Source organism: Culex quinquefasciatus, chromosome 2 (assembly GCF_015732765.1).
Source record: "Culex quinquefasciatus strain JHB chromosome 2, VPISU_Cqui_1.0_pri_paternal, whole genome shotgun sequence".
In the NCBI taxonomy this organism is placed as follows: Eukaryota; Metazoa; Arthropoda; class Insecta; order Diptera; family Culicidae; genus Culex; species Culex quinquefasciatus.
Window position 1 is genome coordinate 151,794,226 of NC_051862.1, and position 27,618 is coordinate 151,821,843.

At 35.2% G+C, this 27,618-nt stretch overlaps 1 protein-coding gene across 3 annotated transcripts; it reads left to right on the forward strand.

Moving 5' to 3' along the window:
- LOC6041619 (intersectin-1) lies at nt 1-27,618 on the forward strand. Of its 3 annotated transcripts, none has more exons than XM_038253680.1 (13): nt 1-691; nt 5,483-6,169; nt 6,241-6,662; nt 14,114-14,211; nt 14,274-14,449; nt 14,510-14,894; nt 14,956-15,129; nt 15,190-15,426; nt 18,613-18,881; nt 18,959-19,265; nt 19,347-19,739; nt 26,904-27,033; nt 27,101-27,618. In XM_038253680.1, the coding sequence occupies exons 1-13, from the start codon at nt 531-533 to the stop codon at nt 27,310-27,312; spliced, it is 3,651 nt and encodes a 1,216-aa protein (XP_038109608.1). In that variant the 5' UTR covers nt 1-530; the 3' UTR covers nt 27,313-27,618. The 3 variants fall into 3 exon arrangements, with proteins under 3 accessions (XP_038109608.1, XP_038109609.1, XP_038109610.1); XM_038253681.1 differs by having other exon boundaries at nt 18,959-19,208; XM_038253682.1 differs by having other exon boundaries at nt 19,019-19,265.

Below are 27,618 nucleotides of genomic sequence, written 5' to 3' on the forward strand. Positions count from 1 at the left end.
GTAGTATTTTAGTAGTAGAGGAGCAGATTACAAGAAAAAAGTTTGTGCTTCGTCGAAGAAAGTGTCTCGGTCGTCTTTTCGGTGGAATAAACTTGTCCAGGATCTGTGCAAACCCTTCAATCCGACGATCCGGGAATCTACCAGCCGGGGCAGTGCTTTTGTGCGTGTGACGCGGTTCCGCGACCGACGATGTGACGGAATTTCGCAAAGGTCTTTGGAAAAAATCGGATGATAAAAGTGAAGGAAAAGTTGCACCTCCTTGGCCTGGAAAAATAATCGATAATTTTACTCCTGCTAGAACCAGGAGGGCCAGTGCCAGTAATACTGCGTGAAAACGAGTGCAAATTCGTCGTAACCCGTAGAGAATCTACCGTAAAGCTTTGGATAACCTCCGCTGAAGAGGACAGCTTCGTTCCGAGCACAAGGAACCACCGAAGAAGAAAAACACCCACTTTGCATCAACCAGCAGCAGCAGCAGCAGCAGCACCACCACTTCCGGACCACTTCTTCGATCGATTGCCAGCAGCAGAATGCAGGCCGCGGATCCATTCGTGATAACGACCCGCGAGCGGGCCAAGTACGACGAGCAGTTCAAGAGTCTGCAGCCGGTCAACGGGGTCGTGACCGGGGGCCAGGCCAAGGGATTCTTCCTGCAGAGTCAGCTGCCGCCGATGATTCTCGGACAGATTTGGTGAGTTGGACGGCACCAAGAGGATGATGGGGGAGGAAATTATGTTTTTTTTTTCTTTCTGCTTGCTGCTGATAAGAAGCAAAGTTGATTAATTCTCGACCAGATTCGTCATCACATTTCGTTCGATCGTTGTTGGGCTGGCATTTGTCAACTGCCTTAATTCGATAAATTTTACACTCGCCAGCGAAATAAGACGACGGTGCTGGATTTTTACTGTCTTTGCAATGTCAGTCTCGTGATTATGTAAAATGTGTGAATGCGCTTCTCCAATCGGATTCAGCGCTGGAGATTTGTCGAGGATTAGGAGTGTTTTAGTTTATTTGATTATTCTAGTAGATATTTTTTCGTTTATAGTTCAGCAGTTAAATTTTAATATTTACATAAATTTTCCTTAAAAATACCAATGTTTAAGTTTATTTTTAACGGCATAGCTAAGTTTTTATTAAAGAAAAGCGATATCAGCAGTTTGTTGTAGAGGTCTTCCTCAAATTTGTATGGTATTTTTATCCAAAAATGTTGTGTGGCAGGGTTTTCAGATATTTTTTTTTTTGACTCAGCTTTCAACATTTTTTCTCACCCAAATAAAGCTATTTATCGAAATGATTCTTGAATTATCTAATACTTAAGGTGTAAAAAACGTGGTTCTGGAAGTATTTAAAAAAAAATAATTAAAAGGTTTTTCATAAAAATAATGTATGACATGGTATGAAGGGAAATTGTTGTATGTTTGGCAAGTTAAGCACTCGCTTCTCACTCCATATTCAATTTGCTGATTTTCACTATTTAAGCAACTTATTTTGCACCACTTTTGAGAGAAACTTGCTTGCTTCCTTCTTATTGAGCTAATTATCACTCGATTTCAGTTGAAAACGCTTTTAATAAGCTGTAATCGAATGTCAAAGTGCTGATATGACAACATTAGAGACACGCTAGAATTAGATGCTGTTCCCCTACTATGATTTGATTTCAGCAGAGATGAAATTGCTAGAATTATCGCCTTTATTGTTTGTTGTAGATAATTGTAGTTTTAGAGTATTGCTCTAGGTATCTTAATTTCGTGCAAAATATGCATTCCGGGAAAAAATCATTGTTTGTATACATCTGAAAGATAAAAAGGGTCGGAATTTGTGGATTTATCTCTTTTATCCCTAAAAAAATGTTCTGTAAAACAAATGTTTCTATGGCAACCTTGCTTACTCATTTTTTGAAAATATAAATAATATTCATGTTCCTCAAGAAACATAAACTCGGAATGGAAACAACCCAGTCACGACGTTCTAGCAGGATTCTCGCAGAGTTCTCACAGAGCTGGATATTCTTACAGCATTCTAGCAGAAATGTTCCACCGTTCTAGCAGGATTCTGGCAGAACCAGCTCTGCTAGAATATTTCGTGACTGGGAATGTTTTCTGGCATAATTTTTCAACTAATTATTGATCATTTAAAATTACAATTTTTTTAAATTTAAATATTGAAAAATATTTTTTTTTAAATAAACAAAAGCAAAATCTAAATAATACAATTGATAAGTAAAAATTTTACTGCATATCTCGGGCCGAATAAACAAACAGTGGCAAACTTTTCTGGAAAAAGTTTGGGCAAACTTACACGCTTATGGACTTTTAGACATTTTTGATAATCATGTTCTTTTATTGTTATTAAAACATATGTTTTACGTATTACGGTAATTTCGTGTGTTTCTATTTAATTAACAGGTATGACAATTTACAAACCTTCTATTATAGCCCGTGTAACCTCAATTCTTAAATTATAAGTTCTTTATCTGAAAAATATTTTCAAAGTAAAAATTAAAGAAAATCTTCGAAATGCTATGCAAAACAAAAATTATAATATTTGTAAAGCAAGACATAGTAAAATTGTACTATTTAGGTTTAGTTTGACGTTTACTTTTAGAAAAACACATAGAATCTAGTACGAAATTATCAGTTTTACGAAGTACTTCTATCGGTTCTTTTAACATTCTGATCAAAAACACGGCTTTATTAAATTTAAGAATGAAAATAATATTTAATATTATTGAAGGGCAACACAAGGTTTAAAAGTTTAGGCAAACAGTTTGTTTGCTCGCAAACTCGTTTGCCAAACTCGCAAACTGTTTGTTAACAAACTTTTCCGCAAACAATATGGCGGAGCAGGCAAATTGTCAAACGCCAAAAGGTACGTGTCTTGTCTAATTTGTTTGTGATAATCTAATGCGTCCTTAACTGGGTGTTGTTCAATTGGGCTGCTTTTTTTACGTTCTGGAAATATTTTGAGTTAATTGCATTTTTATGTTTTGTTAAGAAAATATACTGCATTGATGTTTTCCTCGCCATCTTTCGGTCACATAGTTTCCGAACAAGTACTATATATTTTTCCATAATTTCGCTGCCGGTCTGTGGGTTTTGGATTGAAAGCACACACACAGGTCAAACACTAAAGTAAACTCCTGGATTTTACACCAAATTTTGACCATCAGCCTATTTATGCCGTTATAGAATCATCCATCAAAATGTTCCAATCAGTGCTGAAAATGTCAAGGGTCATGACGCAAAAATCGGCGACGCTGATTTTTGAGTTCCATTCACTGAACCGCAAAACCGTGACATAAACAAACCCGGCGCAGTCGTGAGTGCCCTAGCTCATAGAGTTATCTACGTGCGCATGTATTGCGTGTACGTACACGAAAAAGATTGAGGTTAAATTTTGTACCCGCCAGCAAAACAAATGGGGTTCTGGTGTGCGTGAGCTCGGGCTTATATAACTCTATTGAGCAGCTGCAATGCGAGGCAGTAGTCGACTAACGCTCATTCGACGTTGCACGCACACACATAAAGAAACAAGTTTTTACACAAAAAGTTCGTATTTATGCGTGGAAATGTAATTTTGAATATAAGTTATGGTTGTTTTAAGTGTTTTGCACAGTCTAGAACCATTAAATTGTTTAAAAATAGTCAAAATAATGTTTAGAGAGGATTTTACGAGTCAGTCATACGACACGAATTGAGTGAGTGTAGCTCATTTTTTCACGTCTCTCATTCTCCAGCAGCCGACCGGTACAAGTCAGGCGGCAGTGGTTGAAAAGACACAGTCAGTAGGCTTGCAGTCACATGCTAGCAGTGAACTGACATTTTGGTTTGCTTCATGTGTACGCTGGGTTGGATACTGTCATGCAAAAAAAAAAACAACAACAAACCATCCACAGTAACGACCCCCGGGTTTTTTGTGGTCTCTATTGCAAGTTTTTGCTCGAACCTAGGAGTCCGAAGGCTTGAATGGGGAGAGCACCCAAACCTCTTTCTACTCCAAGGAACCTTCCACCCCAGTGTTTGAACTGACGACCTTCGGATTGCGAGTCAAACCGCCGCCAGCAATTCCACCGGAGTAGGTTTGGTTTGGTGTGTTGTTTGTACTTATGGCATGGAGACGACTCCTACACCTGGAATGACTTAACGGCCTAACAACCAAGGCCGGGACCGACATTTTACTTCCTCATCCGATGGAAGGTTGCAGCAGATGGGAATCGAACCCAGAATCATCCGCTTACAAAGCGGACAGCGTAACCATTCAGCCACGCACTGTCATGCAAAGAACTGAAATTAATAAAAATACAGGTTCAAAAAATTTCAACTGAGGATAGTTCGGCAAGTTTTTTTTTTCATAAAATTATTTTTATTGGGTCCTTTTTGGTACTGCGATCTGGTTAGGACCGAGTCGGCTTTTGTAATTTCATTTTTCTTAAAGCTAAGAGTAATTACAGAGGATCTTTATGTAAATGTTAGTGGGAGGGGATCCGATTAACCGCGGCCTACTTGGGGTTTGTAGATGAAGGGATTGATGGTAAAAGACATGGCGTGGGAAAGGAAGGGGGCCTTTGTTTTTTTCCTCTGCCGCAATTCGGTTTCCAGCTGATTTCGTCAAGTTTATAAGGTTTTAAGTTAAGGATCCATTATACTACAGCAAAAAAAAAAAAAAAAAAACAAATGAACAAACTCGCACTTTTTAACAGTTTGCCTTCTTTTGTTTACAGAAACGTCAGCCGGCATACATTTTGCTTTGTTTGCAAGTTTGGCAAACTGTCAAACACGAAAAAGTGCGAGTTTGTTTGTTTGTTTGCGGTAGTGTAATGGCTCCTTTATTTGCCCTTTTTTGAAAAATAGAAATAAAAATCAAAGAGTAAAATTTTAAATTTAAATATTTTTTTTTCATGCAGACTAAATTAATATCATAGTTTTCTTTTGTTTTTTTTTTTGCATTATGGCTGTTGTTTTTAGGGTTTTTTGCCAATAATAATTTTGCATTATTGATTCATCAATACAGAATAGACTCCATACAAATTTGCCAGTGATCCGATTTATTAAACCACTATTTTCTCCATAGCAACTTGCGTACAAATGTTGTATGAGTTAACATTAAAAAAAAATCGTTGTAACCTGTTTAAACTCAACGCAACATAACAATGTTGGTATTTTTTGGTATTTTTTAAAAGGTGAGAACATAGCTTTAAGGAATATGGAAAATTTAGGTAATTAACTGTAAGGTGATATAGCCTTCCAAACGTAAACAAATTTTGTGAATATGTATCAATATTTCAAAAGGGGATGGCTCAAATCGGTTACCATTTGGAGTAAGTCCGGACGCGGATTCAGTAAAAACATTCCATTAGGAACAATTATTTTGGTTCCAAAGTCACTATACGAAAACTTTTTATTTCTCTTGGACTGTTTAATGCATATGAGTTCTTCAACTTGCTGCATTCAAACATAAAAATGTCATCAATTATACTTGTTAGGGCCCTCGCCGACACGGACTCCGACGGCAAGATGACGCTCGGTGAATTCAGCATCGCATGCAAGCTGATCAACCTGAAGCTGCGCGGGTTCGAGGTCCCAAAGACATTGCCACCGACGCTGATTGCCTCGCTGACGGCCGTCGGTGGAACGCCCACACTGACCCCCACAACCGGACTGAGCCCGCTGGATCCACTCAAGTCGCTTGCCGGAACCATCTCTCACATTCCACCGGCCATCCCGCCCCAGCCGGCCATGATTCCGCACGCCATCGTTCCGCCAATGAGACCGGCCATGCCTCCTCAACCGTTGATTGCTGCAGCCGCCGCAAGTCAGCCGGCAGCAGCGCCGTTGATTCCGATGCAACCTCTCGTTCAACCGATGGGCACCGTTCCGCAGCCTGCGATGATGCAGCAAGTGCCTGCGCAAGCACCACTAATTGCGGGCTTCGGAATGCCTCCGGTTCAATCCGTGCAACCGCTGATCGACCCCATCGGAGGAATCGCCAGTCCTCCACTCGTGGCCGGAATTCCACCGATCGGTTCTATGCAGCCACTCATCGGAGGACTTCCGGGAGCTGTTCCAATGGCGACTGCAGCCGTTCCAGCTCCCCCGACGCCCCCCTCGGGAACCGGAACTCCACAACGCACCATGTCCATCTCCGAGCGGGCACCATCCATCGAATCTCCGTAAGTACCTCCGTCCCGTCTTGGACGTTTCCAACAATCATAATACCATTTTCCCTTGTATTTCCCCACAGCCAATCCGAATGGGCCATCAAGGGACCGGCCAAGCTGAAGTACACCCAGCTGTTCAACACGACCGACCGCAACCGGTCCGGCTTCCTGACTGGGCCGCAGGCGCGCAACATCATGGTCCAAACCAAGCTGCCCCAGGCCAACCTCGCCCAGATTTGGGCCCTCGCCGACATGGACTCTGACGGGCGGCTCGGCTGCGAAGAGTTCGTGCTGGCCATGTATCTGTGCGATTTGGCGCTGCAGGGCGAGAAGGTGCCGGCGGTGCTGCCCCCCGAGCTGATTCCACCCTCGTTCCGCAAGGCAACGTCGCGCCACGGATCGGTCGTTGGTTCGCGCCACGGGTCGGTTTCGTCGCAGGGCGGCGCGCCCAATGTGCACGCGGTGCCGGCCGAGCCACTGGATCCGCTGTCCGGGTTGCCGATGTGTGAGTACTGTTTTTCTTTTATTTATTTCTCCGCATAAGTTTGAGGGCTGCCTTTAATTATTTTTTTGAAAAATAAAAATTTATCTTATATTTTTGGTGTAATTTCCGAAACTATTTTTTGAGTGTAAACTTGAAATTGTAAAAGATAAGTAGTTTTCGAGTTTTAACCATTCTAGAATATAAACAATTTTTTTTAAGTTAGTCTTTATTCTCGACCATCTCGACTAATATATTGTTTAATGGCTGCGAAAATTCCTTACAATTTATTTTTTAAGATTGTTGATCCTTGCGAATAATGAAAATCAAGAAAAATATGCAGCAATTTCCCACGAAAACAGCATGATTCGAAAAAACAGTTGTCCGATCGGACTCAAAAAGGTTCTCTGGCCGGAATAATTAGACCCGTTTTTTTGTTTGCATTAGGGTGACCTACGCCGTGTAAGGGTGGTCCAAAAAATTGCAATTTTCGTCGAATTAAGCAAAAAAAACTTATTTTTCAAAAAAATATAAAGGATATATTAGACTATGACAAAAACACAGTAACATTTACAAACATACATTTTGCTTTGTTTTCGAGTTTACCGTAATCACGTTTGCTGTCAAAAAGTGCGAGTTTGTTTGTCATAGTTTAATACCTCCTTAACTCCGCGCCTTTTCAACCAACTTCAGTTCGCAAATGATTGACTTGGCTTTCATAGAAAAATAGTTTAGAGTTTCACAAATCTAGCCTTATATATAAAAAGGTCGTATGAAAACGTGAAATACGGGTTTTGCTTGTGTCTAACAATATTTTTATCGAATTCCTCGGAAAATTTTACATAACATATCTCAAAAAGGTGAAGATTCATTAACAGGATTCCAAGATTAGTTTTTTCAACGAATATCGAAAAATGACGCAAACGGGAAAAATCTTTTTTTACTAAAACTGCAATAATTTTCAAATTTATGCGATTATCTATACTTTTTTGAGTACCAAAATTTTCGTAATTGAAAGAAACAACTTTATGTTAGGGTAGAGTAGTCATCAATGAGACACGGGGAACAATGATAAAATGGCTCTCATAAGTCGTAGTTTAAACCAATCAGGCTCATATTTGGGGGAAAGGTGTATCTACTGGATACACGTCTTCTATAATAGTGGCTTTGATTATGGACGCTCCCTTGAAAAATTATTCATAAATGTTTGATTCTGGGGTGTAAAATTAAATTATGGACAAAAAATACTTTTTCTCTCGTAGGCTGCCATTTGCACAAAAACCAATATTTCTACAAATTCCTTTCGACGTTCCATAGGGATTGAGTTGCGCTACAATGTCCTTTCATTAGGTTTGACCAAAATTTAGAAAAATACCCAGAATCCAGGGCTGTCTCATTGTTCCCCACTCATTTTAGCCCATGGGTAACAATGAGACACTTTGAGTTTTCTTCATTAAACTTTTCAAAATCCATGTAAATCTTTCAAAACATGAATTGAAAGTGATTTTTGGCATATTTATAGAGTTTTAACTTCATTTAACAAAACATACAAAGTTATTTGGTATAAATATATGGATTTTACAAAATTTAAATACTTTTTAGTATAACTTTTGTTAATTAAACTTTCATGTTGGCAAAATTGCTCTAAAATGTTCAACGCAAGTCACCTGTAATGGAACAATACAAAAACATGATGTTTTACTAGAAAAGTATTGATTTTCGTAGAGTGTCTCATTGTTCCCCAGCTGTCTCATTGTTCCTGCCAAGTGCGTCTACAATGAGACAGTTGAATAACTCTGGTTGTAGATGTCGGATCGATCTCATATTTTGGTCAATGTTAGAACACACTAAAAGAAAGAAAATGCAACAAAAAGCTCATTAAAACATGCTGATGAAAAAATTAAAAAAATCGTTGAAAGTTGAAAACCAAAAGTGTCTCATTGATGACTACCCTACCCTAAGCATATTTGAAAAAAAGGTGATTTTTTGTATGTCTCGAAAAAAATCTAAAAGTACTTCTGTGAAATTTCCAAAAACTACCGTTTTTCGTAATGCTTAACTTAGTCGGAATAAAAACGTATTTTAGGGCTCATTGATTAACTTACTGGTTAAAGCATATCAATATCATGTACCGTAAATCGGGGTGACTTTGATAGGATTTCAATTTGTTTTTGGAATATTTTTCAACAGGTAAGGTTTTTCTCAAGATTATTATTTTTAAAACATGTACTGGGGTAGGCCACACAAAGTCCATGCACTATTTTGGAAAAAAAAACGTTTTTTCAATAGTGTTTAGAAAAATAGTTACGTTAAACACTCTTAGTTTAAATTCCGGGATGACTTTGATAGTCCTAGTTTTTCTTGTTAAAATCATATTTTAGATGTTCAAACTTTATATGTACTTTAAATGTACCATCACTAAAGTAACTGATATAGTTTTCAAGAAAAAAAAACAATTTTTATATTTAAATATCTAAGTTAATAAGCTTTTTAACAAAATACATATAAATTTTAGGTAAAATTGTCGGAATTTTGCCTGAATTTTTTTTAAACTAGATTTGTTTCAAAAATATTAATTTTTTTCAACTGAAATTGCCTATAAAATTGATGATTTTTTAAAATTGTGTTTCAAAAACACATAAATATTTTTATTTACAAGCTTATGTAACCTTCTCCTAGTGGAAAATTGTCTAAAGAATCCGAAAATGCATTCCGTATTCCGATTCAAAATCATGTTCATCAAATAATGACTTCCATCAACATTTTCTTAACTATAGTTAACTGACTTTTTAAACTCTTTATGAAAAATTCATCTTGAGGTACTTTGAACACTTCTCTACCACGGTCAGTATGATACTAAACTATTCCTTACGTATTTTAATTGTACTCTTCATTTTGCGGAAAAATCGCAAACCAATCAAAGTCACCCGGGTATCAAAGTCACTACGTTTTACGTTATTTGAGTAAAACCGTGTAATAAAAAAGTTGTTTTTTTTTCAGTGTTAAGATTTTTTGCTGAACAGTCTTGATCATAACTTACAACTCTGTCGAAGACAGCAAATCACAAAATCCTTTTTTGAGATACAGATTTTCGAATATTTTCATAGCACTTTTGTATGGATAGTGCCTAAATTATTATGGAGAAACCAATTATAGGCCCATCCAAAAACCACGTGTACCCTTTTTTGGACTGAGAGAATGCCACAGTTTCCAAATGCTGCTCGCTAACTGGGCTGACCGGAAAATGACAAGGGGATCTTCAATATAAAATACTTTTCAATGTAATTAAAAAATAAAATTAACTCATAAAATATTTGTAGAGCTAACCTTTCAAAATTTTCAAAATATAAATACTGTAAAGTCAAAATTAATTTCTTGAAATAGATTTTTGTATCCAATAGCCCTTCGATTTTTTTGCTTTGTTTTTGATTTGACAATCTTAAATGCTCCACCACCTCTCCTTTTTATTCACAAAATTGTCTACGTGGTTTAATAATGGCCTCCATGCAAAATGGTTTGTTTAAACTTTAGAAATCGATAATAAAGTGTCATCAAAATCGCAAAATATTTGAAAAAAAAATTGTGATTGCAATCATGAAAAAAATTAGACAAATTTCGAAATTATCTATTAATATAAAACGCTTATAACAAGTAGAGGTTGGCAAAAAAGAGCGAGCAGCTCAAAGAGCCGGTTCACTAAGAAGAGCAAACGAACCATGGATCACAAAAAAAGAGCCGCGATTCTTTTTGAAACTCCGGTCTTTTGAAAGAACCGTTCCAAGATGGAATGATTTTGAAAACTTGTGTCTACTTGCATTTGCATTGTGTCTATTTTTATGTATTCAAATATAACTCATAGAATTTCCAACAAACTGTAGCCTTAAATTTGTTTTTAATAACTGAAAACGCTATTTCATACATTTCAATGCTTTTAAATATTCATTTAAAAAATGTCCCACGGTGTATTATTTCAAGTTTTTTGTATGAATCTAGAACAAAATTCACAGAATACGCAATTTCGTAAAATGAAGACCAATTTTCTCCAAAATCTTAGATTTAAGTTTGGTTGCTATTCAATTATACAAACGTTTAGGTTTAGGTAGAAATCTTGACATCGAGACCGCCAGGACCTATGGTTTTAGAGCGCATTTTCTTGTTTTTATTTTTTTTTTTAAATAATTTATACAAGTCAAATAAAAAAATCAAACCATTCTTGAAAAACCCCTTTTTATACAAAGTTTGAAAAAAGCGAAAGAGCCGCTCTTTTTAATGAGCGAACAGGAATGAGCGGCTCCAAAAAAAGAGCGGTTTTGACCTATGGTTTTCGAGCGCATTTTCTCTGTTTCTCTTTTTTTTGGGATAATTTATACAAGTCAAATAAAAAAACAAAAAAAAAACACACCATTCTTGAAAAAAACCCTTTTTATCCAAATTTTAAAAAAGAGCGAGCAGGCCAAGGGTGCATGATACTGATGATACTCGTCGGTTGACACCAATGTTGGTATTTTCGCGCTCTTGCGAGAAAAATTCCTCTCTCTCGAGTTCTCGCCACGAGTCTCGAGCCGCCGAGAGAAACTCACCGATTGCCCGTGCTCTCCTCCGCTCGCGAACGGGCTTTCTCGCGAGCCAGAATTGCCCGTTCGCGAGAAGCTGAACGTGTTAGAAACGAACAAAAAACAACACAGTGATTGAAGTTACACCTCTATACCATCGCCTGGTTCGCATTAACACTCAAACGCTCGGGTAGTCACTTGACCCCTATTTTTTTTTTCTTAAAAATCTCATAACTTTTGGTAGAATTGACCAATTTGGATGTTTCTGGTTGAAATAAATCCAGATTTGTCTTTATTTGTAACTGTCAGATGGAGGACTAATATGGTCCATTTTTACCAGAGATATTCCGGATTCCGTTGGGATACCTCGGTCCTCCTATTTAGGGTTTTGATCAATATAACAAAATCTATTCCACAAAACAAAGCCGGAAATGATGCAAAACTACAAGGCATCATCTTAATACATCAAACTGTATAGATACATGACATGGTCAAGACCTTCGGGCACCGGAACAGGTTCCAACCGGAAACGGTTCACCGAGCTGATGTCGATTGGTGCCCAACTGGAACCGGCTCCGGTGCCCCGTAGGACTTAACCATGCTAATTATTTTTGCAGGATGATGTATTAGAATGATGCCTTGAAGTTTTGAATCATTTCCGACATTGTTCTGTGAAAAAGTTTTTGTTATATTGACCAAAACCCCAAATAGGAGAGCCGAGGTACCCCAACGGAATCCGGAATATCTCCGGTAAAAGTGGACTATATTTGTCCACAATCTGAAAGTTAAAAATATAGACAAATCTGGATCTATTGCAACCATAAGCATCCAAATTGGTCAATTCTACCAACAGTTATGAGATTTTTAAGAATAAAATAGGGGTCAAATGACTACCCGAGCGTTTGAGTGTAAATAAGCCTGATAAACAAATTGCTAGTTGGGACGAATGGCGCGAGCGCTCGCGGAGAGAGTGAGAACGCGAACGAAAATGCGAGCGCGAGCGAGAAGAGAAAAGAACTACAAGTTCTCTCCCTCGTTCGCGAGCGAGAAATGGTTTCCTTCTTCTCGCTCGAATTCCAACACTGGTTGACACCCAGGCGAGGAACATCCCCGAAGGAGCCCAACCACATCCGTAGTGCTGTTTAGACAAAACAGCATGGCTCTGGTTCCTTGCAAGTGTCCTATTTTCTTACCTCCACGTTGGCTTGGTTTAGTCATCATGATGACAAGGTGTAACCTAGCTGGTGGCCTGTCGAAACGGATCGTAAACCTTTGACTAACGAGGGTCAGAGTTGAGAAGGCTAGAAGAAAGGGGCGCGTCAATGTGGGAAAGGGAAGTAATTTGTGATTGTAGACGGTATTGTTTTGATTCGCAGTATGTTGAGTCAACTGCTGTGGATGTACCTGAAACATCGCACAACGGGGTTTCTCTTCTCTTCATTCTCAGCTACCACCTATCTTCTGTTTATTTTGATTCACTGATTTTCTAACGCGGCTTCTGTTTACTATCCTCCATTTGATTTCGGTTTTACTCATTTGCTTCACTTATTTCTCAACGCTTTTCCACTCTATTTTACCAATTGATGCTGCTGTAACAAACTGTCTGCATTCCCTTAATTTGGCAGTGATGACAATTTTGTTTATCATGTGTCTTTTCTTTACTTATCTATTTGAATAATTTCTCATCTTCCCTGTAAATTGCCCTCAATACAATCTAAGCTTCTTGTTACCTCTATTTATTAATTATTGTTAATTTCTTTATCTACTTCATAAATTACTATCTTTCTTTTACTATTGATTTTTTTACATAGTATATTTCCTTCACTGTCCATTGTTTTGAAACTTCACTTTTTTCTAGTGTTCTAGCTAGTGAGGTTCGAGCTCTTACTCAATTTATGGAATGATTGAATGATTAACATAAATATTACTATTGTACTTTTGAAAAACTTTTCTAAAATGCTTAGGATCAAAAATTGTAACAAAACACCGCGACAAAAGAAATAGCAACATATAAACACGACTCAACACTAGGAAAGATTTCCGGAGAAAACAATACACAGTAAATAACAATTAGTTTTTGAATTCAAACTAAAAATATAACAGTTTTTGTTGAAATGAAAGTTGTTAGGCACCTTGTTAGGCACACTTTAAATGGTTAGGCGCTTATACTTATATCTTACCCGGCTGAGTTAAAATGCGTAACCGGAAAAGAAGGTGTGCATGCCTGGCACGAACACTCAAAGCGTGTTCTAGCGTGCTGCTCGTACTGACTCAGAGCAAGGGTGAGATGTAGGTGTAAAGGCAGTGCGTGTTCGTCGGGAACCTAGTGCATAAGATCGGTCAAGGCCCGTTCTTACACTGAAAATTGCGAATTGCGAATTTTAAAAGAGAGCGAAAGAGCCGTGCAAAAGAGCCGCTCTTTTTAATGAGCGTACAAAATGAGCGGCTCCAAAAACAAAGAGCGGTTTTGCCCACCTCTATTACGGAGACAATAAAAAGAAACGACATCAGGGATGCCTTCTGACTCGATTCTTTCGGCAAAAATAAGTAACTGTGCCAATTTTGACCCACATCTGTTGGAGTTTAAGGGTCGTTATAGATCGTTAAAGCTGATGAAAATAATCTTTCCATACAAAAACGTCTTCTTTAAATCGCTAATTACTTCTGAAGGTTAACTCGTATCGTTTGTAGCGAATTTTTCTATGCAAACTTTAACGATCAATAGCGACGCTTAAATCAGAACTAATTTGGCTAAAATTGGCGCATTTACTTATTTTTACCTAAAGAGCCGAGCCAGGGGTTGTCTGTTAAGATTAAAAAAAACCATTTTTCTTGTCACCCCAGTGTAGAAAAAAACTTTTTTACAACATCATGAAAAAATCAAGAGTTTTGGTAAAACTAATCTTTCAATTTCCCACACAGCTTCGTTCGAGGACAAGCGCAAGGAAAACTACGACAAGGGCCAGGCCGAACTGGACCGCCGGCGCAAGGCCCTGATGGACATCCAGAAGAAGGAACAGGTAAGATGGCAAAAAATCAACTTCAAGCGCATCCTCGCAAACATTCGTTCTTGTTCTAACAGGAGGAACGCGACCGCAAGGAGCGCGAGGAGCAGGAAAAGATCCGCAAGGCCAAACTGGAGGCCGAGCTGAAGAAGCAGCAGGAGCTGGAGCGCGAACAGCAGCGGCAGCGTGAACTGGAGCAAGAACGCGAGGAGCAGCGCAAGCGCGAGCTCGAGAAGAAGGAGCTGGCTAGAAAGTAAGGCATTTAAAGTTGGTGGGTGGACTGTTGTTTGATTAAACTTTGAACTTTTCTCAGGGAATTGGAGAAGCAACGTCAGCTTGAGTGGGAAGCGCAAAAGATCGCCGAGATGCAGCAGCAGCGTCAGCGCGAGCAGGAGAACGTGCTGAAGTTGAAGGCACAGAACCAGACGCTGAGCGTGGAGTTGAGCACGTTCAACGAGAAGATCAAGGAGCTGTCGCAGAAGATTTGCGACACGCGCGTTGGGGTGACGAACGTCAAGACCACTATTGACGGAATGAGGACTACGCGGGACACCCAGATGAACGATATGGCGCAGCTCAAGTCGAAGGTTAAGGAGCAGAACCAGCGGCTGGTGCAGTTGAGCCAGGAAAAGTCCAAGATGGACGCCAAGAGCAAGACCGGAGAGACCGAGGCCCAGTTACAGTTCTCGAACAAACAGGTAAATCTTAAGGGGGAAACGCATTGATATAGAACCGATGATACTATCTTCTTGATTTTAGATCATTATTCAGCAATTGAAGGACAAGCTCGAAAACACTAAGCAGCAGATTGAGAACAAAACAACAGACATCGAACTCAACAGCAAGCATCTGGTTGAGCTCAAGTCTCAGCTGACCGATTTGATTGATTCTTGCGAGAAGCTGTACCACGAGTACGACATGCAGCGAATACAGGCAAGTCTCAGGTCTCACCTTAACTGTGTAGACAACAACCCCCAACTCACCTATTTGTAGATCCTCGAGATGAAGAACAACCGCAAGAACGAGTCGTACACGAGCGCCTGGGACACGTCCAACTCGTGGCCGGTCAACAACGAACCGGTGGCGCCAGCGCAGACGGAAACAACGACGTCGATGCTTCCGAACGATACGGTCGAGACGCCGCCCGGCTTCGTCAAGTACCGGGCCATTTACGAGTTTAGCGCGCGCAACGCGGACGAAATTACGTTCCAGCCGGGCGATATCATTATGGTGAGTTGCTTGATGGTGAAGCTTTTTTTAATTGGAGCATTTTGAAACCTTGGAATTTTACTGTCAGTATTGTTTTTTTGTAGTTTTGAGTTTAAGAAACATAAGATTTTGTTAATTTTTGATTTTCCAGGTTTGAATTTTTGTATGTTTAATCTATATGACATTTTAAATTTTAAAAATATTTGATTTTATTTTGATTTTTGATATATAATTCCTAATTTTAGAATTTCAAGACTAAAGAATATAAGAGTGATAGAAATCAAGGAACTCTCAAATATTGATTTTTTTTTAATTTTGAAAATTAAGAATTTTATATTCATCAGAATTTTAAAATTTAGAATTTTTCACAAAAAATAATTAGGATTTTGAAATTAAAGAATACCATTATTTTAAATTCCTGAAGATTTTAATTATTTAATAGCAGAAATTAAAATTAATTTAACTACTTTTGATAATAATAATATTAATTATTTTTTCAGAATTTTTGAGAGCTTTTAGATTTTATTTTTCTAAAATGTTCAAATTTTTAATCTTTTTTTTAATTTCTGAATTTTTGGATTTTTTTTATTTTTTTTAGTTCAATTTTAAGAATTTTTGCAAACTTTCGATTTTTTTTTCTAATTTTTGGAATTGTCAGAATTTTTGGATTTTTTTTGAATTTTTGGATTTTTTAGTTTTTTTTTTATTTTAGATTTTTTTTATTTGGTAATTTTTGGAGTTTTAAGAATTCATTGAGTCTTTAGAATCTATAGTCTTTTAAGAATTTTTGGATTTTTGAAGATTTTTTTTCGATTTTTTTTTTGAATTTATAGAACTTCTAAATTATTTTTGAATTTTTCGCGTTTTTTATAACTCTATTTGATTTTTTAAATTTTTTGAATGTTTTTCAATATTTGAAATTTGTATATTTTTTTTCGAAATATTTAGAAGTTTTAGAGGTTATACACTTTTTAGAATTTTGGGAATTTTTAAATTTTGTGTCCTGGTGTTTTTTTATTTTTTAGTTTTTTTGGAATTTCTTGAATTTGTGTAATTTTTTCGGAATTTTTGGAATATTTTAAAGTTTTAGAGATTTTAGAATTTTTAAAATTTTGGGAATTTTTAGATTTTGTGCCTGTTTGATTGTTTGTAATTTGTAGAATTTAAGGTTTTTTTTAATTAATTTTTGGAATATTTTAACATTTGGATTATTTTTAGTTTTTTTTTTATTTTTTTAATTTCAAGGGTGATAGAAATCGAGGAACTTTTAAATATTGTTTTTTTTTTAATTTTGAAAATTTAGAATTTTATAATCATCAGGATTTCAAAATTTAGAATTTTTTACAAAAATAATTAGGATTTTGAAATTGAAGAATACCATTATTTAAAATTTCTGAAGAGTTTTTTGAATTTTTGAATAGCAGAAATTAAAATTATTGAAACTATTTTTGATAAAAATTATAATAACTATTTTTTCCGAATTTTTAGATTTTATTTTTCTACAATGTTCAAATTTTTAATTTTTTTCATTTTTGGATTTTATTTTTATTTTTTTATTAAATTTTTAGAATTTTTGCAATTTTTGCGATTTTTTTTTCTAATTTTTGGAACTTTCAGAATTTTTGGATTTTTTTTTATCTTTGATTTTTTTTTATTTTGTAATTTTTGGAGTTTTTAGAATTCATGAAGTCTTTAGAATCTTTAAACTTTTTAGAATTTTTGGGTTTTTAAAGATTTTTTTCGATTTTTTTTGAATTTATATAACTTCTAAATTATTTTTTGATTTTTCGCGTTTTTTTATTTCTTTTTTTGATTTTTTAAAATTTTTGAATGTTTTTCTATATTTGAAATTTGTATATTTTTTTCGAAATATTTAGAAGTTTTAGAGGTTATAGAATTTTTAGAATTTGGGGAATTTTAAATTTTGTGTACTGGTGTTTTTTTTTATTATTTTTTAGTGTTTTTGGATTTTTTTGAATTTGTGTAATTTTTTCAGGATTTTTGGAATATTTAAAAGTTTTAGAGATTTTAGAATTTTTAGATTTTGTGCCTGTTTGATTTTTTTGTAATTTGTAGAATTGAAGGTTTCTTTTTTAATTTTGGAATTTTGATTGATTTTTTGATTGTTTTGAACTTTTGGAGTTTCAAGATTTTTTGGATTTTTTTAACTTATGGAAATTTTAGAATTTTTGGATTGTTAAGCTTTTTTTAGATTTTTTGAAAATCTTGGAGGCTTGAATTTTTTTTTGAATTTTTGGAATTGTTGGAAATTTTGGACATTTTATTTTTTTTTAATTTTTGAAATTTTTGGATATATTTGGATTTTGTTATAGAATTTTGAGATACTTAAGATTTTTTTAAAATTTTTAAAGCTTTAGAATTTTAAAAGCTCGAAAAATTTTAGAATTTTTTGTTTTTTTTATTTTTTCAAAATTTATGTCTTTGTGTCAAAATTTGTGTCTTTGTAGTCTTAAGATTTTTTTGAATTTTGGGATTTTTTTTAAATTTGTGGAATTTTTCGAATTTTTTGAATTTTCAGAATTTTGTAGATTGCTTAGATTTTGTAGTTTTTTTTCTGGAAATTTTGTATGTTTTGGAATTCTCTTGGATTTTTTTTTTTTCAAATTTCTGGAATTGTTGGAAATTTGATTTTTTTTTTAATATTTGGATCTATTCAGAATCTTCGAATTTTTTAATTTTTAGGATTTTTGGTGTTTCTATAGTTTTTGTAATTCTTATAATTTTTGGATTTTAGACTTAGGCTTTAGAATACAGTTTTTTAAATTTTTTCTAAGATTTTTGGCTTTTCTATAATTTTTGGAATTTTTATAATTTTTTCAACAATTTTTTTGGATTTGTTGCATTTTTTGGAATTTTCAGATTTTTTGTAATTTGCAGAATTTGTGGATTTTTTGGAACTCTTAGAATTTTTAGAACGAGGGAATTTTGTGAAATTTTTGGATTGTTATTAAATTTTGTAATTTTCCGATTTTCTAAAATTTAAAAAAATGGAATATTTGGAATTTTAGATCTTCTGAAATTTTTAAATTTAAGATTTAGGATTTAGAATTAATTTTTGGATTTTTTTTTGATTTTTTTCTAATTTTCGAATGCTATAATTTTTTGGAATTTTATAATTTTTATATCTTAGAACTTTTTTTTCGGAAAACATGTATTTTCAATTTTGAAATTCTCTTCCTCCCTCAGGTCCCCCTGGAGCAGAACGCCGAACCGGGTTGGCTGGCGGGCGAGATCAACGGCCACACTGGCTGGTTCCCGGAGACGTACGTCGAGAAGGTCGACAGCAATCTGAACACGGTGTTACCGACGGCGGCGACAACAACGACGGCAGCGGCAGAACCCTTCGCAATGGCAGCGGCGGTGGCGGCTCCAGCGCCAGAACCGGAAACGATCGCATACTCACAGGAACCGGTGGCCAGCGCCGACGACTACACGACTGCGCCCAGCGAAGTAGAGTAAGTTTTGTGCCGGTGGAATAGCTTGAGAGTGTGTGGAGTTGGATATTGATGTTTGTTTTGTGGTTTCATTGCAGAGGTTTGTCACGGAAAGAAATGATTGAGTCAGGTTCAAATGTTAACAATAATTTGGTTGCAGCGACTTACAACGGGGATGTCGAGTACTACGTTGCCTGCTACGCGTACCAGTCGGCGGAGATTGGTGACCTGGTGTTCGACACGGGCGAGGTCATCGCCGTCACCAAAAAGGAGGGCGACTGGTGGACCGGAAACATTGGCAATCGTACTGGCATCTTCCCCTCGAACTATGTACAAAAGCAGGAATCTGTAAGTACTGCCCTAGAGACCAGTAGTGAGCCTAGCGTTGTAGTGTCCGAGAAACAAGTAATTATGAACGTCACTTTGCGTACCGCCCGTCGATCTTACTACAAACCTCCTTCCTCCCCCCTCCCACACTCTTTCCAGGAGGCAATCAACGGAAATCAGCAAATCAGCAGCTACGATCAGCAGCAGCAGCCGACGACGACAACGCAACAGGACACGCAGCAAGACTCCACCAAGCGAAAGCAATCGACGACGAACCAGGACGCGGAGGACGCCCGGAATCAGGCGGAAGCAGACTCCGAGGTGTCCCAGATCAACACCCAGCCACCGATAGCGCCGCAGGCCAACGAGGAAGGCATCCGCTACTCGTCGATGTCCATTTCGGCCACGCCAAGTCTGCGGAAAAAGGGCGAGGTGGCGCAGGTGATTGCGCCGTACGAGGCGACCAGTTCGGAGCAGCTGTCGCTGACGCGTGGCCAGCTCATCATGATCCGCAAGAAGACTGACTCCGGCTGGTGGGAGGGAGAGCTGCAGGTAAGGATTCCTCCAGAGCATTAAAACTTGGAAATCTAATTTTATGGATCTGGGTCAACTTTCATGGAGCTAAGGACTAAGGACTGGTTATTTTCGTTCCTACCAAATTTCTTGTTCAGAGCAACTCTCTACAAATTCGACCGATTTCAACCATTTTTATTTTTTTGTATTTTTTGATTTGGCTCAAACTTTGTGTCATTGGTTCACCCATACAAGTCTCTATACAATTTTGGCAGCTGTCCATACAAAAATGGTACGTACATATTCAAACAGCTGAGCAATTCTCTACGAAATCGGAATTTTTCTTCAATTTTAATTTTTGTATTTTTTAATCCGACTGAAACTTTTTTGGTGCCTTCGGTATGCCCAAAGAAGCCATTTTGCATCATTAGTTTGTCCATATAATTTTCCATACAAATTTCGCAGCTGTCCATATAAAAATGATGTATAAAAATTCAAAAATCTGTATCTTTCGAAGTAATTTTTTGATCGATTTGGTGTCTTCGGCAAAGTTGTAGGTATGGATACGGACTACACTGGAAAAAAATGATACACGGTAAAAAAAAATTTGGTGATTTTTTTATTTAACTTTTTATCACTAAAATTTGATTTGCAAAAAAACACTATTTTTAATATTTTTTATTTTTTGATATGTTTTAGAGGACATAAAATGCCAACTTTTCAAAAAATTTCCAGGTTGTGCAAAAAATCATTGACCGAGTTATGAATATTTTAATCAATACTTATTTTTTTTCAAAAAATCGAAATATTGGTCGCAAAAATTTTTCAACTTCCAAGCGATGTAAAATCAACTTCAACTTTTTCGATGTAAAATCAAATTTGCAATCAAAAAGTGCTTTAGTAAAATTTTGATAAAGTGCACCGTTTTCAAGTTAAATCCATAACGTCATGATTCGAATTCCCGGACGCTTCGAAACCCGGACACTTCATCTTGTTCTATCAGTTATTTGGATATAAGTTCGCATTATGAATGTCAAAACTGTGTTATTTGATGAATTCCAACATCAACTTTCATTTAAAGCTTGTTTGAATGCTGTAGTTAATGCCAAAACAATTTAATAAAATAAAATTATAAGTTTACCAAAAATGCGAAACATTTCACTTGAAATATTTCATAGGGGGTGTACCCCATTTGGCATAATGGACATTTGGCATAACGGGTTTTCAAGATGGACGTTTGGCATAATGGACGTTTGGCATAATTGGTCCAAGACATCAGGGACGTTTGGCATAATGGACATTTGGCATAATGGACGTTTGGCATAATTCGTTCAAAAACCATCAAGGACGTTTGGCATAATGGACGTTTGGCATAATTATTACAAGCTTGTTTTTTTTGTTAAGTATTTGTCATTTTCACGAACGAAAATGTATATTTTTTACCTTTTTTATATTTCTTTAAGAGATTATCATTTTTTTTCTATAAAAAATTTGGTATCTCTATATTTTTTCCCCAATAATAAATTCTTTCCTTTTTGAATAATTCACAATAAATCTTTTCAATGAAATTTTGATATTTTTATTAAATAATTTGTATAAAGAAGGAAATATCTCTTGTTAGCTTAAGATTTTTCCCCTTTCAATATAATTAGCAGTATTTTTTTAAATGAAATTTTCCCTTCTTTTATATGAAATTCATGATGAGAAAAACCTCTTCAAATCTTCGACAATTGAGCTTTTATAATGCAATTTTCCCTTCTTTTGATAAAAATTTTACTTGAAGAAGGAAATCTCTAAATAAATTCACATTTTTCCCTTCTTTTTCGAATTTAATCTAAAGAAACCCCAGAACTGGGCAGCACTCATCCGACACGAGACTAGCGGAAAGATTCACAGACACAGAGAACACAGTTCTAGATGAACGAGAGAATTATGCCCTCGAGTCCATTTTCAAGAAAAAGTTCATCCTTCAAAACAAAAAGTGTTCTCTACGGGAACTGAACCAGAGACCTTTAATAGACTAACTCAATGACTAAACTGCCTTGGCCACAGCAGCTTGGTGACACAACAGTAGTCAGATTTCGATGTATGACTCTTGTTGCAGATTTACTGTTTCAATTAATTAATTAAATTAATTGTTTTGCAGGTGTGAGTTGGTACCATTATTCTATCGAGATTAGCATTGAGCTCTCTATAAATTTTGATGGAATTATACTCTCGGTCCTGTATTTTGGGTGAATGGATGTCGATGTTGCTTTTCTTTAAATATTTTGCAATTAAGTTTTTTTATTCAATTTTCCCATCATTTTTTATATTTAACTTGAAGAAGGGAAATTCTCTTATAGATGTTGTCTTTAAACATTTATATAATTTCTGCACATTTTTTTCTGTTGGATTAATTTTTGCAATAAAGTTGTTTATGGAATTTTCCCTTCTTTTATTTATTCAATACTAATCTTAAAGAAGGGACAACTGCCCAAAAAAATAAATGCTGATTACATGTTATTTTTAAGAGAGGTAGATGAAAAACATAAAAATATTGCGATAGTCTAACATTTAAAGAGTGTCAAAATGTGAATCTTTAAATTTACTTTTCCTTCCATAGGTTGAATTTTATATAAATTAATATAAATGTTATAAAAAATTTCATAATCGAAGTTAATTTCAAATATTCGAAAAGTATTGATGTTAGAGATTTTCCCTTCTAAAAGTTGAATTTAAAATAAAATAAGGGAAAATTTCATTACTCATTTGTCAAATATTTAAAGAAAGAAAAAATGTACATCCCTTATTAAGGATGAATATTAAAGAAGAAAAAATTGCATAAAAACAATGATTGCAAAATTTTGAGAAAAAAAACTAACTGCACATTTTTTGAGAGATTTTACCTTATTTTAGCTTTAAAATAAAAGAAGAGCAAATTGCTTTAAAAAAATTAAATGCATTTCGTTAAAGAAGAGCAAAATGTACATACATTTTTAGGTTGAATTTGAAAAAGGAGGGAAAAGGGTAAACAGTATAAAATCTTTATTGCTAAATTTCAAAGACTGGAAAAACTTACATCACTTTGTTAGGTTGAATTTAAAATAAAAGAAGGAATAATTGAATACAAAAAATTAGTTGCAAAATATTTCAAAAGAAGACAAATCTCAATTTTATATATTTATAAAAAAATGCATTTTATATTTATAAAAAATTGCATTTTCAAGCTTTATTAAGAAAAAAAAAGGAAAAAAATACATACTGTGAGGAAATGACAAAGATACTAGATTTCTTGAAAACAAAATCATTTTTTAAGTACAGTTATCTGCTTAGAAAAAAGGAAAAACCTATAAATTATTATTCTTTACAAAAATAAATACTAATTGAACAAAAAAAAAGCTAGCAAAAATTATGCCAAACGTCCATTATGCCAAACGTCCTTGATGGGTTTTGAACGAATTATGCCAAACGTCCATTATGCCAAATGTCCATTATGCCAAACGTCCATTATGCCAAACGTCCATCTTGAAAACCCGTTATGCCAAATGTCCATTATGCCAAATGGGGTACACCCTTTCATAGGCGTTCGAAGCACCGGGAAGGCAAAGTAGAAATTAATGGTTTCGATTTCCTTAAATTCTAGCAAATTTTTATATAAACTATCGATTGTTTTGATGTTAACAGCTTATTTGAGACCTAAAGAATGCCATTCACTAACATTTCAGTCCAAATTTGTGCGATTCATAAGTAAAATCGAGTGTCCGGAATTCGAAGCAAAAGTGTCCGGATTTCGAATCAGCTTTCATCATGTCCGGGATTCGAAGCACAACAAGTCATTTTAATTTTAAAATTATGATGAAAAATTGTTAGAAAAGACATATTTTGCATGCATTTTCTTGAAACTGACTGTTTATACTACATCCTGATGATGTTTCTACATTTCCAACTTATTACATGTGTTTTTGCCAGCTATAACAAAAATGATATGTTACTAAGTGTCCGGATTTCGAATCATGACGTTATTTAGGTGACTTTTTTGAAAATAGTCGCACTTTTTTATTTTTTTAAATAAGTGCACATGTTTGCACACTTTTGAAAAAAATATTTTTGAAAAGCTGAAAAAATTCTCTATATTTTGCTTCCTCGGACTTTGTTGATACGACCTTCAGTTGCTGAGATATTGCATTGCAAAGGTTTAAAAACAGGAAAATTGATGTTTTCTAAGTCTCACCCAAACAGCCCACCATTTTTTAATGTCGATATCTCAGCAACTAATGGTCCGATTTTCAATGTTAATATACGAAACATTTGTGAAATTTTCCGATCTTTTCGAAAACATTATTTTCAAAATTTTCAAATCAAGACTAACATTTTAAAACGGCGTAATATTGAATGTTTGGCCCTTTTGAAATGTTAGTCTTGATTTAAAAATTTTGAAAATAATGTTTTCGAAAAGATAGGAAAATTTCACCAATGTTTTATATATTAACATTGAAAATCGGACCATTAGTTGCTGAGATATCGACATTAAAAAATGGTGGGCTGTTTGGGTGAGACTTAGAAAACATCAATTTTCCTGTTTTTAAACCTTTGCAATGCAATATCTCAGCAACTGAAGGTCGTATCAACAAAGTCCGAGGAAGCAAAATATAGAGAATTTTTTCAGCTTTTCAAAAATATTTTTTTCAAAAGTGTGCAAACATGTGCACTTATTTAAAAAAATAAAAAAGTGCGACTATTTTCTAAAAAGTCACCTAAATATGGATTTAACTTGAAAACGGTGCACTTTATCAAAATTTTACTAAAGCACTTTTTGATTGCAAATTTGATTTTACATCGGAAAATGAAGTTGAAAAATTTTTGCGACCAATATTTCGATTTTTTGAAAAAAATAAGTATTTATTGAAATATTCATAACTCGGTCAATGATTTTTTGCAAAACCTGGAAATTTCTGAAAAGTTGGCATTATATGTCCTCTAAAACATATCAAAAAATAAAAAAAAATTAAAAATAGTTTTTTTTGCAAATCAAGTTTAAGTAATAAAAAGTTAAATAAAAAAATCACCAAAATTTTTTTTACCGTGTATCATTTTTTTCCAGTGTAGTCCGTATCCATACCTACAACTTTGCCGATGACACCAAATCGATCAAAAAATTCCTTCAAAAGATACAGATTTTTGAATTTTTATACATCATTTTTATATGGACAGCTGCGAAATTTGTATGGAAAATTATATGGACAAACTAATGATGCAAAATGGCTTTTTTGGGCATACCGAAGGCACCAAAAAAGTTTCAGTCGGATTAAAAAATACAAAAAAAATCGAATGACCGAAATCCTAGAGAAATGCTCAGCTGTAACTTTTGAGCGAATTTTCTGATCAATTTGATGTCTTCGGCAAAGTTGTAGGTATTGTTGAGGACTATTGAGAAAAAAATAGATACACTGGAAAAAATGGCAGATTTTTTGATCAACTTTTTTTCTCACAAAAACTCAATTTCCAAAAATACGTATTTTTTGATTTTTCGAGATTTTTTTGATATGTCTTAGGGGATAAAACCACGCCAATATAACTGTGAACTGGACCAAGCCGCCGGCGGGTATGAGAATTCTTCATTCATTCATTCACAAAACCCCGCAACTTTTGAGCCATAGAGAAACATTGTCAAAAAATCTGCCGCCGAGTTATATTTTTTTTTAAAAAATGTGATTTTTGGAAAAAAAAGTCGAAATTTTGTGCAAATCAGATTTGACGTAATTTTTTAATGTAAAATTGAATTTCCAATCGAAAAGAACTTCACAGATTTTTTGATAAAGGGCTCTGTTTTCAAGATATAGCCACCAAAAGTTTGGTTTTAGCGAAACATTTGCAGTTTTTTGATTCAAAAAAAATTTTTTTTTGAAAATTTCACAAAATTTGCTATAAAATTAAAAAGAAACAAGAAAATTTAAGTTTTCTAAGTCACACCCAAACAACCCACCATTTTCTAATGTCAATATCTCAGCAACTAATGGTTCGATTTTCAATGTTAAAACAATAAACATTTTAACTTTTTTTTTAAAATGATATCTAATTATTGAAAATAAAAAACAGGGTTTTTCAATTTTAAAATACTTTTTAATATAGGTACTGTACGGTGGTTCATTGAAAATGTTATTTCAAGTTTTTGTCCACATCTGAATTAGAAATTCCAATTATTTTTTTTGCTTAAAAATTAAATTTTCATTGAATAAACTTGTGCAGTTGAATTTTAACTATTTGAAGTACATAATTCAAACTTTGTTGGGCCTTCCCTATGACCAAAGATGCCTGAAACTTTTTTGGGTCATTGTTTTACCCATATATGTTTCCATACAATTTTGGCAGATGTTCATACAAAAATGGTACGTAAATATTCGAAAATCTGTTACATTTAAATGAGTTTTCTGATCGATTTGGTGTCTTCGGCAAAGTTGTAGGTTTCTAATGCCAAAATCTCAGCAACTTATGGTAAAAGTTTCAATGTGATTTTTTTTTGATCTTCTCGAAAAAATATTTTGGAAATTTGGGAATCATAACTAACATTTCAAATGAAGGTAATATTTGATCCTTGGCAATTTTTTTCCATACTACTCTTTGGCTTAAAAGTTGCTGTATTTTGTCCCAACAAAAATGAAAATTAAAATTTACTGAGTTTGGAAACTTGAGTTTTTGTACTTTTTTTTGAAAATCGGCAATTTTTTTCATTATCATACTTTTTTCTGAATACCTATAACTTTGCCCAATTCGATCAGAGAATTCATCCAAAAGTCACAGCTTTTCTAATATTTACGTACCATTTTTGTATGAACATAATCAAAGACACGATATTTTCTGTTATCTAAATTATTCTAAATAGGTCATAACATAACTTAATTAAATATATCTGTCACCCTAAAATTCCATTACGGTATGTGCTCTCAAGCTTCCTCACCTCTTGATTATGTGTTATACGTGCACGGAATCTGTCTCGGCCATACAACGTAGTAGGCCTGATCGCTTTAATGGTTTTGTTACAGTACTTGTCCGTTAACTGGGCTGAGAACGTAACCCAGTTTCCAACTGCTGCTCGCTAACTGGGCTGAACAAAATATGACGAGGGGACCACAATGTTTTCTAGAAAGTTGGTCTTATTCTTTCCAAAGCAAACTATTGCTATTATAATGCTCATGCATGTCCGAAATTTCTTTTACTCTCCAGGCCAAAGGACGGCGACGACAGATCGGCTGGTTCCCGGCAACTTACGTCAAAATTCTCCAAGGAGGCCGCAACAGCGGTCGAAACACGCCCGTGTCCGCCAGCAAAGTGGAAATCTCGGAAACGGTTCTTGGTAAGAGCTTCCCCCACACGTTATGTTGTTTCGACCAAACATGTAACTTTCTTTCTCCAATCCCCAGACAAAGTAATAGCCCTCTACCCGTACAAGGCCCTGAACGATGACGAGCTGTCGTTCGACAAGGACGACATCATCAGCGTGCTCGGTCGAGACGAGCCGGAATGGTGGCGCGGTGAGCTCAACGGAACGACCGGTTTGTTCCCGAGCAACTACGTGGGTCCGTTCGTGACGTCAGGTAAGAAGACACCGACGGCGGTCGCGACGAAAAGTTAGCATGAATTCGAAACTACACCGACTGACGAACACTTTAGCCGCTAGAGTTTACTCAATGAGAGAGAGAGGATATGCATGAGAATTAGTGTGAAATTTATACGTTTCTTTATGTATCGGTTTTGCGTGTAGATTTTCACTAACGTAATGACGTGACTTTATTTGTTATTGTATACAAAATCTACTATTTGTACTGTAAAGTTTATTCAGTTGCATATATTGTCTTTCCCTCATTTGCTATTATATGTTTAGAGATTGTATGTAAATTTATGAATGAATAATTATTGATTATCCGTCTTTATTTATAAT

What these genes read in the sequence shown, in the direction of transcription:
- LOC6041619 (XM_038253680.1), top strand. Translation starts at nt 531, where the DNA reads ATGCAGGCCGCGGATCCATTCGTGATAACGACCCGCGAGCGGGCCAAG. An exon ending in ATGATTCTCGGACAGATTTG is followed by an intron (nt 692 to 5,482) that starts GTGAGTTGGACG and finishes TATACTTGTTAG; the next exon opens with GGCCCTCGCCGACACGGACT. An exon ending in GCACCATCCATCGAATCTCC is followed by an intron (nt 6,170 to 6,240) that starts GTAAGTACCTCC and finishes ATTTCCCCACAG; the next exon opens with CCAATCCGAATGGGCCATCA.